The sequence below is a fragment of the Ctenopharyngodon idella genome, chromosome 15 (assembly GCF_019924925.1).
Source record: "Ctenopharyngodon idella isolate HZGC_01 chromosome 15, HZGC01, whole genome shotgun sequence".
Taxonomy (NCBI): domain Eukaryota; kingdom Metazoa; phylum Chordata; class Actinopteri; order Cypriniformes; family Xenocyprididae; genus Ctenopharyngodon; species Ctenopharyngodon idella.
This window is the reverse complement of record NC_067234.1, coordinates 23206031-23223132: the sequence shown is the minus strand read 5'-3', so window position 1 is coordinate 23223132 and position 17102 is coordinate 23206031. Positions and strand designations below refer to the sequence as shown.

Sequence of the window (17102 nt, the reverse complement as noted above, 5' to 3'; positions counted from 1 at the left end):
GTACATTCCTGCTCCTAAATAGTCTTTTCAACACCACTTTGACGCACAAACAACGTAACATGATTTTAAAGAGTGTTGATGGTGTTTTAGCCCATGCCACACAATTACTTTAGGCTGAAAATGACAGAGGAGAGAGTCTATTATCTGAATCACAGCCAATGTGAAAGTTTTTTGTGGTTTACTTGAGTTCCAATTCAAACTCTTCAGACAGAATGAAAACGAGATGAAATAATACGGTTTTACTCAGCCAACTTCTGCATAACACAACATCGGCCCATTATGTGTTCCACACCATACTGCTAGTGATCTGCTTTCTTCAGTTCCGAACACCTATGAATTATTTGGCTTCAGCCCTCAGAAGCATCAAAAATTGCAGCTAGCTGGTTGCTGGATGGAAGTGTACGTTGAATGTAAAGAATAGATCTTATGCTCTTATGTTTTACTCCACTGTAGACCATTGCTTTTGTTTGAAATAAATTAGCTATTACTTTAGAAACTAGTAGCTATGTAGAAGCAAAATAGGAATTAAATGCAAAGGGCTATATTTTACAGCTCGGAAAGGCAAGACAACTCCTTTCCTGTTCAATTCACTGTCTGACTGACAAAAAATTGAAAACAATTAGCATTTAATATAGCATCCGCCATGGAACTCCGCAAGTCACCACCTTTGTTTCATTTATGTCAACATCCTGACAGTTCAAAACCTTAAAACCAAAATGCCTGGGATAATGTACAATAAACGTCGTCTTGCAGAAATAATAATTGTATTGCATCAGAAACCTAGTGCCTCTGAACCTTTGATGTGCCCTCACGTTAGAGCATATGGAGGAAACTTCATCATTAGATATGTCCTCCAGACGGTGCTGCAGTGCCCTCTGCTGTTCACTGCTCAACACCTGCAGGGACTATCAAATATAGTAACTAGTCTCATTAATATTAATGAATGATGAAAAATTCATTAAAACGGAAAAATAACAGGACTGTATGTTAGTAATTTAACTTCCTGACTTGAACAGTCAGATTAAAATGCTTTAGGGTGATAGTGCTTGGTATAAAAAGTCAGCCCAATAAACAGTAGTCTCTCCAGTTTTTGAAAGCAAACTGTCAGGATTTTGTCAAAAGAAACAAAACATAATTGTCTAAGCACTGATTACATTAGGTGCAAGGGTACAAGTCATGATTTTGAATAAATAACTTTAATGAGAGTAAAGCAAAGTGAATACATTAAAAAAAATAATAATATAATCAACTTAAAAAAAGAAAAGAAAAAAAGAACAGTACACTTGTTAAAAACTAAAACAGCAGTTGATAAGAACAGCATATATGTATGTAACCATGTAATGATTACTACCATTCAAATGAAAGCTCACTCACATCTTTAACTCAATGTTGACAATCAAAAAAGTGAAAAAGGATCATGTCTAAAGCGCCTGTTGTTACATAACACACAGACCAACTATAAAGTGCATGATTATAAAATTCAGAGGGAAAAAACTTCTGGGGGATGGGGGAGACTATGACCTTTCATAGTTATTATCTCAGATCATATACGCTGATGTCATTGACATATATAACTGTGTTTGATTCCACAGCGATGGTACATCAAAAAAACTACTCTTCACCCAAAAACACAAGGCAGTGGCTCCTATATATTGCTACTGTGGCAAACTTTGAAAGCCTTTGTTAATTTTTCTTTTTATTAAAGACCATATTTTGATTATTTTTGCAACCTCTAGTAACAAAATGACAAAATTAACAACACACTTCATCAAATCAAAGTAGCAATAAAGCCACGATAACCCATTACCATAATGTATGAGTGATATCCCAAATTTACGCAGTGTTTGCTTAAGCCATTTAAACTGTAATATATAGAGTATACAGTGAAAGACACCCTTCAGTGAACAATTAAACTTTTTTAAATATTTATTTTAATCTGATTAGCAATAGAAAACCACTGCCCTGCAGAGGTTGTATATTTCTGGATAATAATTTATTATTATTTTTTAGAAATCTGTCATTCAGCATAAATCTGCATCTCAGGCCTGAGCTCTGTCTTGTGAAAACCTGCGTGGCCCACAGCTGTGGAATACAGTCTGTTACTATGAAGCGGCATGCAGCCGTAGTTCGGGAAAACACCAGAACTTGCTCGGCTGTTCTTAGGGACTTTCGGATGTATAGATACATAACTTTCAGAATAGTCAGATGGCACAAACATGCTACGAGTTCTTGTCCTACTCTGGGAAGAGAACGCAAGTCTGTGGTCCCGCTCCAGAGTAATTTTCGCTTGACCATTTGGATGGCGAGTTTTTACACTCTGCGATCTCTTAGACCTCTGAGGGTCCCTGCTCATTGCTCGAATGTATTGGTAGTCCTCTTTGGAGTTGCTGAGAGTCTTATACATCAGCCTGTCTTGGTTGCGGTGTGCGACACCGAAGCTATCGCTGGGCCCAGAGTGTTTAAAGTCAGGGCAGCTGTACTCCTTATGTAGGGTCAGGTTACGTGGCAGTGCTGCGGACTCGAGCCTGTGTTGAGGATAGTTGTGCATTGATCGACTCTGCTTCATTGTAAGAGCTGACTTAGATCCCTGCCCACTACCATGCCTGTCTGACTTCGAGGGCACAGGCATATCAGGCTCAGAAAGTGGGTGCTCTGGGGAGTAATGGGACACCATGGTCACCCTGTACTTCCCATCAGCACCTTCAGTTGAAATCAGCATCTCCTTCCCAGAGTTTGACCTGCTCCTAGTGTGCATTGTTTCTTGGCACTGACGGTCGCCTCTTACAAGATGGGGCTGGGACAGAACTGGACCCGACAACCTCTCCTTGGCTGCGTTTTCCTGCCTAATGGAATGTCGATCAGATAAACCTGAATTAAAAGCCCCGTAGAGAGAAGGGTTCTTCATTCTTGGCTGGAGACCGACGTCTCTGGTCATGAAATCTGACTCATTGTTCACCGGGAGGTTGCGTAGAGGCTTGTGGTAATACTCTGTACTGCCCATAACCTTTGATGAACGAGAAGGCAGTTTGCTGAGTGTGTAGGAGAGAGTGTATCCATGACTGTCCTCTCGATATTGATTGTATCGAGCCTCTGAATAGGGGCTGTACCTATACCGAACCTTCCCATCTTCAAAGTAAGGCCGCACTTGCTGGATGTCCGATGCGGGTGGTTTTTGGTAAGGTTTCCTCTGGCTGCCTTGATTCTGGAGGAAGAAAAACTTGTCCTCTGGTGGAGTGTGCATTGAACGTACCCTGCGGATAGTGGGGTAGACGGAGGCTCCATCCAATGGCGGATACCTTGGTCCTCCATGTCTATAGAGACCAACTGAGGAGTAGTCTTCCCGTTGACCTTTATATTTAATGGACTGGTGTAGGGATCGTGGTGCAAGGGTATTGCAATAATTTCTTGAAAGAACTCTGGGATGGGGACGCCCATCGTCAGGCTGATAATAAGGGGTACTTTGCCCGACTGGACTTGACCAGTGTTGAGAGTAAGCAGACCTTTGGTCTTTGGGTTTGTACTGATACACTACACTTGGTGGAGTGCTTGAAGCTTGTGGAAGAACTTCATGCACTGAAGCAGGCATGGCTGTTTCCGCCAATATGGCTCGGAAGTTGGTGGCATTAGCAGCCTGCTTGTTGTGCAGTGCATCAATGGCTGATTTACTATCCAAGGAAGAAAATCTCTCTGAAAGAGTTGGCTGTAAACTTCCACCTACCTCCATCTCAGCATCAAGGCTTGATCCACCTCCATCTGTACCAACTCCAACATGGCGGATGTTATCTCTCATAGTTGTCTGGCTCTCTGGAGCCAGCTGAATCTCTGGATCTCTGCGAGGAGAGAAACCCTGAGAGGGCACATGGGTGCACTGGCCACCAGCTGGTGCATCACAGCCATCAGAGAAGCTGAGTCCGCTCTCACTGCCATGGCAGGCGCAGGTGCTGCGTAGGCTGCCTGCATCGGTGTGGCTCTCAGTAGACATAGTGCTTGATGGATCTGGGAAAGTCCTGCTAGACACATACCGTTCCTCTCTATCAGAGGATGTCTGTAGAGGAGGAGGAAACTGGAGTGTGAAAAGTGGGTTCTGATGATGAACTGGAGAAATAGGTGTGGGAGGTTCAGAGCTCCCACGTTTGCCGAGTCGAGTGGCCTGCTGGGCAGATTCTGCTAGCGCTAGAGCTAGCATTCGGGCAGCACTCTTTACTGAAGGCTGGGGAGTTATGAGAGAAACAGACCTCACCAAACCAGGCGTACATTCAAATGTCACTGCACCTAGAGGGAGAAAAACAAACCAACACTTTTAAATAGAAGAACACAGGACCAAAATACAATTTAGCTTTGCTAACTTTCTGGCTTTCTCTTGCAAATATCCTAAATAGCCTGTCTTAAATATCCTATTCCACATATTCCATTAGGTCAGATGCTAGTTTTGCTTACATTAGCTTTCTCTCATCATTATAGAGGGTATGCATGTGACGTCACAGTCTGCCGGAGTGACTGCTGTTACGCCCACTGAGTGGCAAAAATACTGTGTGGCAGCATTGGTTTTCAGCGTGAATGCAGCGAAAAATACACAAAACACATCTAAAACGGGAAAGAGTTTTGCGATTGACTCTACAAATAGAGGTATATTTTTACAGACTGCTGAAAGCTACAGAAAAGAAAAGCAAATGGATCTCTGCAATTCACAGAAACAACTGGACTCCAGGGGGCAAAACATGGATTTACAGTTATCATTTTGTTTCAATATGTTGAATTTTGAGGTAAAAATCATACCCCTATACATTGTATTGTTATATATTGTATTGACAACTCAGTTAAATATACCATCTTATATTCTGCATAATTGGATGTTTTTAAATAAACACTGACAAAAACTATGCCAATTTTAGGGCTGGATGACATGACAATATAAATAACATTGATAATAACATTGACATATAAGTGATCACCCAGATTTAGACCTACCTACAGTATATTGTATTTATATAAAGATTTCACAGGCAAATTTGTTTTATGTGTTTCTCCGGTGTTGAAATCAGGCACATATACATGTCAGGAAACACGATTCCTAGCTGCATGTCAATATCCATAGATCACTGGATCTTTGGTAAGTTGTAAGGGACACACACTACATCGAGTCCAGCATTTAGTTTAAACTGATAATTGTTTAACTCACGTTTTTGCAGTTTCTCCTATTAAATCCAGTCACGCAGCAGGCTCTTTTGCCACTCAGTCCGGCTGAGGGGCCGTGTTCCGGCGGGAAAGTGATGTCAATGCATACCCTCTATTAGTTGTCTCTATTCCTTCAAGTTAAATGCTAGCCTTGCTGATATTGTTTTTCTTGCTAACATTCCCAAACTGGGGTATTCATACCCTTAAGCTAGTTCCAGGGGGTAATTGGAAATGTTTTTATCATGCATTGTTAATCCAATAAAACAAAAAGTACAACTTAAAAGTATTAGGGCTGTAAAAAGATTTATTCATAAACTATTTATTGTTTTATTTTTTTTTTTCATAATTAACAGCTTAACACATTCAGTTACTGTTTTAGGGAAAGTAAACAAAATAATGAGTAAGTGTTGGGTTTGGCAATTTCTGTAGATGACACTTTGTTGCAGAACATATGTTTCTTTTTATAAACACATATGGATAATTTGAGTATTTGGATGAATGTAAGGCTGCCACTGACCTGAGTCTGCTCTTCTGTGCTCCTTGACATCTGCGGATTTATTTTCTGCTTTGCAAAAACTCGCAGAACGCTGATGGCCTTCACCACCTCTGGTGGACACACTGGGCTTTTTCACAAGGGACATAATGTCAGAAGGACAGGACACAGTACTACTCTTTGCTACTGAGCTCTTTGCTGTACCCTCTTGGCCAGTCTTAGAGGTGCCCACTTCCAGTTTAGTGGAGGCGGCTGGCACTTCAGAGGGTTTGTGATTTGCATCTTCTGAGTGCAGTGGGATGAGATCAGGTGGCTGGGAGGGACTTGTGACTTTGTCTGAAGTCTCTGACTCAATGAGGCTACCTCCCGCCTTCTTGCGACTGCCTCTTTTCTTCCTGTCAGGTACTGTGGGATCAACCAGCTGCGTAGACTGAAAGGCCAGCGGGTCTATGTCTAAGGAGGCTATGCTTATAAACTCAGCTTCTGCTGTAGCGTGGGGTGGAGATATAAGAGCTGGCACACAAGAGGAAGAGGAAACAGTGTCCTTCTTGTGGTCTTTGAGACTGGACCGGGAGTCTCCAGTCAATCTGCTCTCCAGCAGATCCTCATTAAAGGAGATTGACAAAGCATCACTGGTGGAGAGCGGCCTACGTGGACGATAGATATTTGATCCTCCTGAGACAGAACAACAGAGATCAGCCAATGGATTAATATACAGTAACAAGTATACAACAGGTGATAAGTCACTGGAAACAACTGTATTAAAGGTTCTGTAAAGATGCCCTTTCTCCTAAACCACACCACCAAAGACATGTCAGCAAACCCCGAAGACGCATTAACTCAGAGAGACAGATGTGATATCTCAGGAAGCAAATATCAGTGTTATGTGTTAGGCAGTCGAAATATTTTTAAGTGGCATAAAAACTTAAAGGGTTAGTTAACCCAAAAATGAAAAATCTGTCCATTAATTACTCACCCTCATGTCGTTGCACACCCGTAAGACCTTCATTCATCTTCGGAACACATTAAGATATTTTTTAAGAAATCCGAGAGGTACTGTATATGACTCGTCCATAGACAGCAATATAATCACCACTGTCAAGGCCCAGAAAGGTACTAAAGACATTGTTAAAACCATTGACGTGACTGCAGTGGTTCAACCTTAATTTTATGAAGCGACGAGAATTCTTTTTGTACACAAAAACAAAACAAAAATAACGACTTTATTCAACAGTATCTTCTCTTCTGTGTCATTCTCATACGTTGTTTACGTCCAGCACTTCCAGGTTCTACGTCAGAACGCAGATTCATTATTGGCTATATTATAACGATGTCTTTAGTACCTTTCTGGACCTTGAAAGTGTCAGTTAAATTGCGGTCTATGGACGAGTCATATACCTCTCGGATATCTCCAAAAATATCTTAATTTGTGTTCCGAAGATGAATGAAGGTCTCACAGGTGTGGAATGACATGAGGGTGAGTAATTAATGACAGAATTTTAATTTTTGGGTGAACTAACCCTTTAAAGCACCTTTAAGTATGTAAATGGAAAAATGTGAAATATGATTTTTACCCTCATAGTTATGTGAAGAGGACAGAGATTCTTCACTTTTAGCAGATCTTAGTGTTCCAGTGTCTCCTCTTCCACCTGTAAAAATGAACCAGAGTTCAACGACTACATTTGATTTTTATCCTGCTGACTACATATGCCTATACTACCGTTCAAAAGTGTGGGGTCAATACAAAAAAAAAAAAAGTTCTATTTCAAATAAATGCTGTTCTTTTGAACTTTCTATTCATCAAAGAATACTTCATCAAAAAAGTATCATGGTTTCCACAAAAATATTAGCTGTTTTCATCATTGATAATTATAAGAAATGTTTATTGAGCAACAAATCGGCATATTAAAATTATTTCCGAGGATCATGTGACACTGAAGACTGGAGTAATGATGCTAAAAAAAAAAAAAAATAAAAAAAATAAAAATCAGATTTGCCATCACAGGAATACATTACAATTTAAAAAAAAATATTAAAATAAATCAGTTATTTTAAATTGTAATAATATTTTAAAATATTATGGTTTCACTGTATTTGTAATTAAAAAAAAAAAAAAATAAGCCTTGGTGAGGATAAGAGATTTTTTTTCAAAAACGAACATCTTACCGACCTCAAACTTTTGAACTGTAGTGTACAGTACCTATGTTGTTTCTGTTTTCTATTTATGCATTTGAGTATTGAATGTAGTGTGACAATGATGACTAAACATGCCCTCTAGGTTAGGCAGCTCACTAGGGTTTGGAACGGATATGGATTGATATTAAATAGAGAGTCAAAGCTGCACCTGGAAGGGGTGTGGTTTTCATCTCATTAGGCTCACTGGGATGGCGGTGCAGTTTGGGCTTGGCAGTAGTAGACGACTTTCCCATATTAAAGAAGGAAAGCCAGTTTCCCACGGGAGATTTCTTTGCCTTGGTTGAGCCCTTCTTCCTACATTTACCAGCAACAATTTTCAGTTACTACTCCATATCTGCATTTTTGCTTAATAATAAAATTACAACAACACTAAAACCAGAACAAACTGACAAACCTCTCAGAAGGGAAGTCTATGACGGTGTGGAACTTGCCCTGCAGGGCGGCGGGCCCCTCTCCCACATCGATATACTTGCTGTCAGGAGACACAGGAGAGATAAGCTGGGCTTGAGTCCGGGCCTGGGCTTCCTCCAGAGAAAGCAGCTTGGTGGATGGAGAGCTCACCATTAGTGACTTGGGTCGAGCTAAAGTGGTGTGGCCTGTGGATTCAGGTTAGAGTTATGAGCTCATTTAAGATCCTCATTAGTAGAGTTTCATCTAAAAATCAATTCTGGTGGGAGGAGAATTGCCGAGGCTCATTTCTCACCTGTGCTGTGGCGGATCAGAGTGCTGAGTTTGGGGCTGAACAAAACATCGACGTGATTAAGGATGAACTCCACAACAACCGACTGAACGCGCACTTCCATGAAAGCAGAGGTGCCGCTGAAACACGCTGACTCAATCTGTTTAGACCTGCAACATTTTTGTGGGACAGATATATTGACAAGATATTTTGACACAAATAACATCTTAACAGACAAATTTATCCAAAAGCACTGTTGAAGTCACCTGAGAAGATTTGGAGCCCAGACAATTGCAAGGTTCTTGCAGTGCATGTTGGTGACGGCACTGTATGTTCCCATTCGGGATAAATGTCTCATGAGAAACTCAAGAGTCCTGGAAACAAAGCATAAGAACTTTAATATCTTTATGGGATAGTTTGCCCAAAAATATTTTACTCTAAACCTGACTAATTATTATTATTATTATTTATTTTTTTTTTTTTTAAATGAAACACAAAAGGTATTTTTAAGAACATTTTTGTCCACTGTTTCACCCTGACGTTCATTGTATGAAAAAACAAAACAAAAAAACACTAATTTTCTTCAAAATATCTTTTTTTGTGCTACGCAGAAAAAAGAAAGTCATATAGGTTTGGAATGACATGAGGATGAGTAAATATTGACAGAATTTCCATTTTGGGTGAACCATCCCTTTAAATTTAAACAGAGATGCATTTATTTATTCTTTTATGCATCACATATTTACCCAACAGTTAAAGGGTTAGTTCACCCAAAAATGAAAATGTCATTTATTACTCACCCTCATGCCGTTCCACACCCCAAATTAAGATATTTTTGTTGAAATCCGATGGCTCAATGAGGCCTGCATAGCCAGCAATGACATTTCCTCTCAAGATCCATTAATGCACTAAAAACATATTTAAATCAGTTCATGTGAGTACAGTGGTTCAATATTAATATTATAAAGCGACGAGAATATTTTTGGTGCGCCAAAAAAAACAAAATAATGACTTATATAGTGATGGCCGATTTCATGGTGAAATGTCATTGCTGGCTATGTAGGCCTCACTGAGCCATCAGATTTCAACAAAAATATCTTAATTTCTGTTCCGAAGATTAACGAAGGTCTTACGGGTGTGGAACGCCATGAGGGTAAATAATAAATGACAGAATTTTCATTTTTGGGTGAACTAACCCTTTAAAGTGATAGTTCACCCAGAAATTAAAGATTTGTCATTGCTTACTCACCCTCAAGTAGTTTCAAATCTGTATGAGTTTCTTTCATTTGTTGAACACAAAAGAAGATATTTTAAAGAATGTGGGTAACCGGACAGTTGATGGCACCCAAAAAAGTAGGAAAAAATACTATGGAAGTCAATGGGTGCCATCAACTGTCCGGTTACCGACATTCTTCAGAATATCTTCTTTTTTGTTCAGCAGGAGAAAGAAATTCATACAGATTTGGAACAACATGAGGGTGAGTAAATGATGACAAAAGTTTTATTTTTGGGTGAACTATCCCTTTAATGAGCACAATAAATGAGGTAATCATCTGATAAAAAGAAAACTGCAATTCTCTTTCTGATCAGCAGAGGATGCTGTGCACTCATCTAACCTGTAGTGTGGGGGAGGCAGCTGCTGTATGACGTCATGGACTTTGACCAGCCTCTCCTCATCAGTGGCTGCCGATACAGCATCCTGGGAAAATATGGCAAAACGTCACCTCTGTGTTCCAGTATTGGTGCTACACACAAAATGTATCTATGTTGCGGTAATTTGAAGCTTACTGAAAATTTCTCATATAGCTGGTAGGTCAGCAGTGGGTTGGGAAGCTCGCGGAAGTAAAGTTTGCACAGCGATCCCACCGAATGAATGTCCTGGACGTAGGTGTCCTTTGTGAGATCTGGAACATGCTCCGAGTCAAACTCGTGCCTGCAGACACAGGAGGTTGATGCATTTCCTTTTATATATTTTTTTTTAACTGTATTGAACTTTCTGTTCATCCAAAGAATCCTAAAAATGTGGCTAGCCAGCACAAATGCGTTCAACATATTTATTGAGTACCAAATTATCATATTAGAATGATTTATGAAGGATCATGTGATACTGAAGACTGGAGTAATGATGCTGAAAATTCAGCTTTACCATCACAGGAATAAATAAAACTTTAAAATATGTTAAAATAGAAACCAGTTGTTTTAAATTGTAATATTCTTTTTGATAAAAATCAATATTACTGTTTTTACTGTATTTTTGATCAAATAAATGCAGGCTTAGTGAGCATAAAAGACTTAAAATCTTACCGACCCCAAACTTTTGAATGGTAGTGCATATATACATATTTTAATATATACTACAGAAAAACGACTATAGAATATATTGTACATTTTCAATAATGAGGTTTTTGAAAGATAAATAAACCTCACCTCAGTTTCTGAATGTTAGAGGAAATTCCAGACAAGCGGTAAATTCCATCCACGACTCCATGCCTCTCAATGAACTCAGTGCAGCTTCTGATGACCTGTGGAACTGTTGGGCCAACACACATTAAATCTGCACTTTAAATATGATTTACACAAAATTACATTTCAGTGAAAGATTTAGATGCTATAAACTTTCTCAAATTCCTCTCTCCTCTCACCATCATGGCCTGAGTTAAGCAAATGTTCTCCGAGGTCACAGCCGAACACTCTCTCTTTCAGGATACCTCGCTGTTTCAGCTTCTGCTTGGTGGGACGTGACTTCATGAATGTGCGCAGAAATGTGATCAGCTTGCCATGCTTCTTAGACACTACAGAAAATGAAAATAAAGCTTTCAAATCAATATTGCCAGCCAGTAACACCTATAAATATCCTAAGGCTGATATAAAATTTCATTTGAAATTAAATAAAAGCTTTCAAATCCAACACTGACCTATAAACAGTGTTGGAGGTAACGCATTATAATTAACTTGAGTTATAAGTAACTTGAGTTACGCAATCAGATTACTTTTTTTTCAAGTAACTAGTAAAGTAACGCATTACTTTTAAAGGCCCAGTGAATTGCCATGGAAAGCGCAGTATTATTCAATGTGTTGACGTAATTTCAACTGAAACAGGAAGACAGGGCGGGACATATCGAACAGCTCCGCCTCTTCTTTAAAATGGCTAATAGCATTTCATTTATACCACACCTCGGCCAGAGCTGTTAAACTCAGTAAAACCTCAGTTTCCTTCTAATCTCTGACCGTTTCTCCTCTTAATCTTCTCTTTATCATTTTAATATACAGTCTTCTGTGCAGAATTCAAATGGGTCCAATACATTTTGTGGTCTGAGCCGACTCGCGGTACACGGATATGATCCACTCTGTGCTCTTGTGTCTCTGGGCCAGAGCAGACTGTGCTCGCGGTGCAGCGGTTCACGTGACACTGACGCGAAAACGGACTTCATTCGCATCAATGGAAAGCATATTTACACTGTCTGAATCGTTCCCTATTCTCTATATAGTGCACTATGTGCCAGTCACCATGTAGAAACTAGTAAATGTGTGAATAAATGGCCGATTTCAGCCGCAGCTTCAGTGCCTGTTTGTAGTGTAGGAGGGGTGGGACTTCAGCTTCTAGAGAGCATTTGATTGGACAGAAGATTTGATGAGAAGCGAATGATGTGTCATGGTGAATGTTGATGTCATGAAAATCCGTGATCCATTTTAGCGGAAGTGAGAGACTAAGGCTGTCCGAAATCACCCCCTATACCCTTAAATAGGGCACTATTTGAGGGGACAGCCATTTGTAGTGGTGTCCGAAACCATAGTGGAAAATGTTGAGTGCACTCATTCAATCCCACAATGCACTGCAATAACGAGTGTACAACCGATGCACGCTCAACGGCTAGAGAATACCCATAATGCACTGTGAGAGTCGCGTGCTGAATGAATTCCCGTGTCTCGCCAGGAGATGGCGCCCGCAGCTGAATCAATCATCCATTCATTTCCCAAACCGCGCTGGTCCAGTATAATATCATACTGGTATAATTTCCTTTTTAATTGATCATTAAATCGTTTAATTAAGGTTTGTACATGCTAGTTTTCATGGCAGAGTTTAACATAAATATTCTGGAGCTGCCAGTTTGCTACATTTCAAAAGATTATTAAACAGCAAGCACAAACTCAGTGTCCGAATTCACTCACTCGTTTCATTCACTCCTTCAAGTGGACTATATTAGTGGAGTAATGTAGGGAATAGTGAATGAGGGTATAGGGGGCGATTTCGAGCACAGCATAATTTTTGAATGCTTATATCTCTTAAATGCAAATTTTGTCATTGTTTTGGAACACATCAGCTTATTCATAACCTTAAGTCTAACATATTCATACTAAAAGCTAAAAATTTGATTTCAGGGGGACTTTAAATTTACAACAAAATATCCAAGTTACTTTTTCAAATAAGTAACTCCAGTTACTTTGTTCTCCCATGTATGGACTGACAGCTCTCCTGTCTCCATGTTGAGAGAAATTGAGAGTAAGTGCCGAGGCATCATGACGGTTATTGTAGTTTTAGACTAAATGTAAGCACTTACTCATCTCGCACAAAAACAGATTCAGTATTCCTCAAAATGAATAAAAACAGCGAAATGCAATCTCAGAATATTGCACAAACCTTCAATAATTAAATATATTAAATTAAAGAAATATACTTCATTTATTTAATCTCACTTTATTAACCAATGTCTTTGCTGCTGACCTTCGATGATCCAGTTCAACCATACTAATAAGCGAAAATTACTTTGTGATAAACATCACATTTGTGATCAGCCTGAAGACACTTTTGGTGTGAAAGGGCCTTTACATTTGGCAAAAATGGAATTCGTTGTTAGTAAAAAACAAACAAGCAAGCCCAGCCCAGGTGAGAAAAAGTAACGCAAAAGTAATGTTACATAAAAAGTAACTAAGTAATGCAATTAGTTACTTTTTTAGGGAGTAACGCAATATTGTAATGCATTACTTTTAAAAATAACTTTCCCCAACACTGCCTATAATAGAATAACTGATATAGAGGAGAGACTTTTTATTCTTCCTTCAAAATTAATGGTCTCAGCCGATGAGCGTCATCTCTCTAATCGAAGAAATTTAGGGTGTTACAATTATCTCTATTTTGCAATATTCTGGTCAAAAAGTGTGTACCTGGTTTGGCCAATGAGCTGGTTACATTTGAAGGGATTTTCTCACTAATTAGTTCCACACATTCAGATGGAAAGAATCCCACCTGTGAATGAAAAGATAAAACGATGAATGCTGTGTATCCAAAATAATTCTAAACGCTTAAAATCTAACTTCATTCCAACAAGGGCAAAATTATCATAATTACTCTCTTTAAACAGTCTGAAATCTCTTAAAGACACAGCTGTGAATAAGTCTGTGAGTCCCTCTGTACTTTTACAATCTTGCTGCAGCACAATGCGAATACATTCTTTATAGCCCTGAGTATCATAAGCAATTACTTTACGACACGTTTATCACCACTAAGAGAAACACTGACTGTAATGAGTCGATGTTTTGACTCCGATGTGACAAAAAAAGGTGCAAAAACATCTCAAATGTATAGTAAACCTAACTCAAAAGTGATGACAGTTTTCTAACACATATGGGCTTTTTAATGAAATTACACATGCAGTGGAATAAACTGCAGTGCCATGACATAAGAGGAATATATGGTGACTTTATTTTGAAGAATTACAATATAAAACGTAGATAAATTATTTTGTTAGATTTTTTTTTTTTTTTTTTTTTTAGAAAAATTAAACATTAAAACTTAAAGACATAAAATAAAATAAAGCAGTATACTACACCCACTTGAAAACCATGTTTTCCCCTCCACCAGCCAGTGTCTTCTTTAGGAGGCATATCAATAACTGATACTATGTCTCCAACCTTTTGAAGAAAAATTACACTTCAGTTACTAATACTCCAAAAACTTACTACAAACCAAATCCATATGAAACAATACTATAACAATACCTCAAAAGAGAGTTCATCTGCTGCTTGGGCGATGTAACGCTTTATGACATGGGCCGCAGCTACAGCGGGAACGTTAATAGATGATTCATCGTGAACCAGCAGGTGGTTTCCTTTGTTATCAATCTAAGAGAGTGAAGAAAGATGTATGAAAACATATGAACGCATGCATTTAATCAGTAACCAATAAAACATCACCTTATGTAGTGATTTCATATTCCCTTTTACGATGGCCTGAAAGGTGCAAAGTCAGTGTGAAAAACACACAAGACGCTGGGAAAGAGCAAGCAAACAGCTCATGCGACGCTGAGACAAGTTGAGTCAGGTGTCTCCTATCCTTGTTAATGACTAACTACATATAAGAAAGCGGGTGTGAACTGTTGTATTATACACAAAGTCTGAAGTCTGTACTAAAACGGGATTGTGTTTTATGAGACATGAGCAATTTACTGTTGTTAAAGCAAAGGTGTGAAACACACCTCTTTTGTTAAATACACCATCCCATGGTCAATTTACTGCCAATCGCGTCTGTATTTAAGAGGCAGGATTTGTGTTAAAAAGCCTTGTAGGTTAAAAAGCAGGAGTGACATTTATACCTCCATCCATGTGAGTGCTGGCCCACAGTTGATCTTGTTATCAGCGATGGCTGAGAGACGGGAAATGTACGCAGTAATCATCTGGGAAAGTGTCTGCGGAGAAAAAAAAACAGACACCGAGAAGGGATTATAAACAAAGAGACAAGTTTCAACACTTTCATTGTGGTCCCTTTGAGATATAATCATAATCCATTGATCCAGCACAATAACTCTATTCTAAAGCCTAGTGAGTGGCCTTGTTGTCTGCCATCTATATAGGGAAACACTGTACCTTATAATGGAGCATTCTAACTAAAATGAGCCTCACAAGACTTACTTTGACACATGCTACATAGGCAGCAACAGTATTTGACACATAAATAGAGCTCTGCACAGGAAGCATAGTGAGTTTGACGTTAGCATGTTGCTAAGCTAACTACAGAATGAGTGCAACAGGCGAGCTCTGGAAAAATCCCATTTATTTTGTCCAGTGGGAAATTGATTTTTGAGCTATGAGGTTGTGAATTGATGGTATTTTGTTGAAGCCATTATCCTGCATTATTTGAGCAATTTTTTTTATAATCGTGTTCAACAGCAGAATTCCTGGTGAAAAAACACTGATTCTGCAGAGAAATCTCCACCAATCAGAGAACTGAAACAAGCACATCCTGCCAAAAGAAATCTTTAGCATCAGTCCACTCCTATAAAGCTCTGTGAATGACATAATCGAGTCACTATTAAACAACTTAAATATTTGCAGATATGTACAGTATATACAAAATATATTATATATATATTATATATATATATATATATATATATATATATATATATACACACACACATACATACATACACACACACACACACAGTCAAACCAAAAATTATTAATTGTAATTATTCATTCTTGTCATATTTTATCACCATTTTTTTTTAACTATAGTGAATAAACTGTATGAATGAAATGTTCAAGGTGTCTGAATAAATATTGATTTGACTGTATGTTATATATATATATATATATATATATATATATATATATATATATATATATATATATATATATATTATATATATATGCAAAATGAAAACAAATACTTTTTTCCTTTAAAGTCAGCATGAAATGTATGTGACGTATATCTGACCGAAACAGCTTTTCAAACAAGAAAAAAAAAAAAAAATGCAGGCCAGGACTTGATTTTGTCCACCGGGAATTGATTGGATGGTTGGACTGTTGTGGTTTGTGATGTCATGTGATTGACAGGTTGCCCCGCCCTCACACCAACACTAAACACATTATTAGAGAAGAGAATTAGATGTCATTGCAAGAGGGAGGGGAAGATATTTTGATTAAAGATTATGGGAAAAATATTTTCTGAGCCAATGCCGCTGAAAAAAGTGGGCAGGAACTGTTCCATTCTATTAAGTAAATAGTCGTTTTTAATTCATTTTTAATCAATACTATTAAGTATTGAATGGATTACGTTAACATATCCATTTTCGTCCAACATTTTGAAATTTCACTACACTTAATGCAATGCATTCTGGGATTGTCTTCACCAAGGATACATGCAGACAGTGTACTCAATTTTTAAGCTGCGACTATTTATGTGAGGTGAACCTACCACTGCCTTGTCCTTCAGGCTGTCTATTCGGGGCAGTTCAGGGAGCTGAGAGAATCTTCTATCATAGATACAGAGGTGGAGGTGCTTGTCAAGAACACGAAACTCTTCATATGTACGCCTCACTATCCACTTACGACCCTAAGACACATAAACAGAAATAAGACGGAATAAAGAAGAGAGTTAGAGAAAGTTAGACTGCCATTCAAACCTCCTTGAGAAATCATTGAAAATGGATGATGATCAAACAAAAGTGGTTTTCAAAAATATTTTCCCAAATTCTTAATATTAATAAAGTCATAATTATGGTATACGGCATATTGTTATCAAAATTTGGGAATCATTAAGATTATTAGAATAATTTCTGA

General features: G+C 38.4%; 1 protein-coding gene across 1 annotated transcript in view; it reads right to left on the bottom strand.

Moving 5' to 3' along the window:
• Positions 1-1177: 1177 nt before the first annotated feature.
• Positions 1178-17102, bottom strand: part of arhgap32a (Rho GTPase activating protein 32a) — a 35902-nt gene continuing 19977 nt past the window's right edge. The window contains exons 7-22 of the mRNA XM_051863206.1: positions 16738-16875; positions 15134-15226; positions 14541-14663; positions 14376-14453; positions 13707-13788; positions 11186-11335; positions 10971-11073; positions 10332-10476; positions 10160-10242; positions 8810-8917; positions 8568-8713; positions 8259-8460; positions 8013-8158; positions 7243-7317; positions 5693-6343; positions 1178-4272 (exon numbers count right to left, since the gene is read on the bottom strand). Of these exons, the coding sequence (XP_051719166.1) occupies positions 2018-4272; positions 5693-6343; positions 7243-7317; positions 8013-8158; positions 8259-8460; positions 8568-8713; positions 8810-8917; positions 10160-10242; positions 10332-10476; positions 10971-11073; positions 11186-11335; positions 13707-13788; positions 14376-14453; positions 14541-14663; positions 15134-15226; positions 16738-16875 (4578 nt within the window). The 3' untranslated portion in view covers positions 1178-2017. The remainder of the gene's footprint in view (positions 4273-5692; positions 6344-7242; positions 7318-8012; positions 8159-8258; positions 8461-8567; positions 8714-8809; positions 8918-10159; positions 10243-10331; positions 10477-10970; positions 11074-11185; positions 11336-13706; positions 13789-14375; positions 14454-14540; positions 14664-15133; positions 15227-16737; positions 16876-17102) is intronic.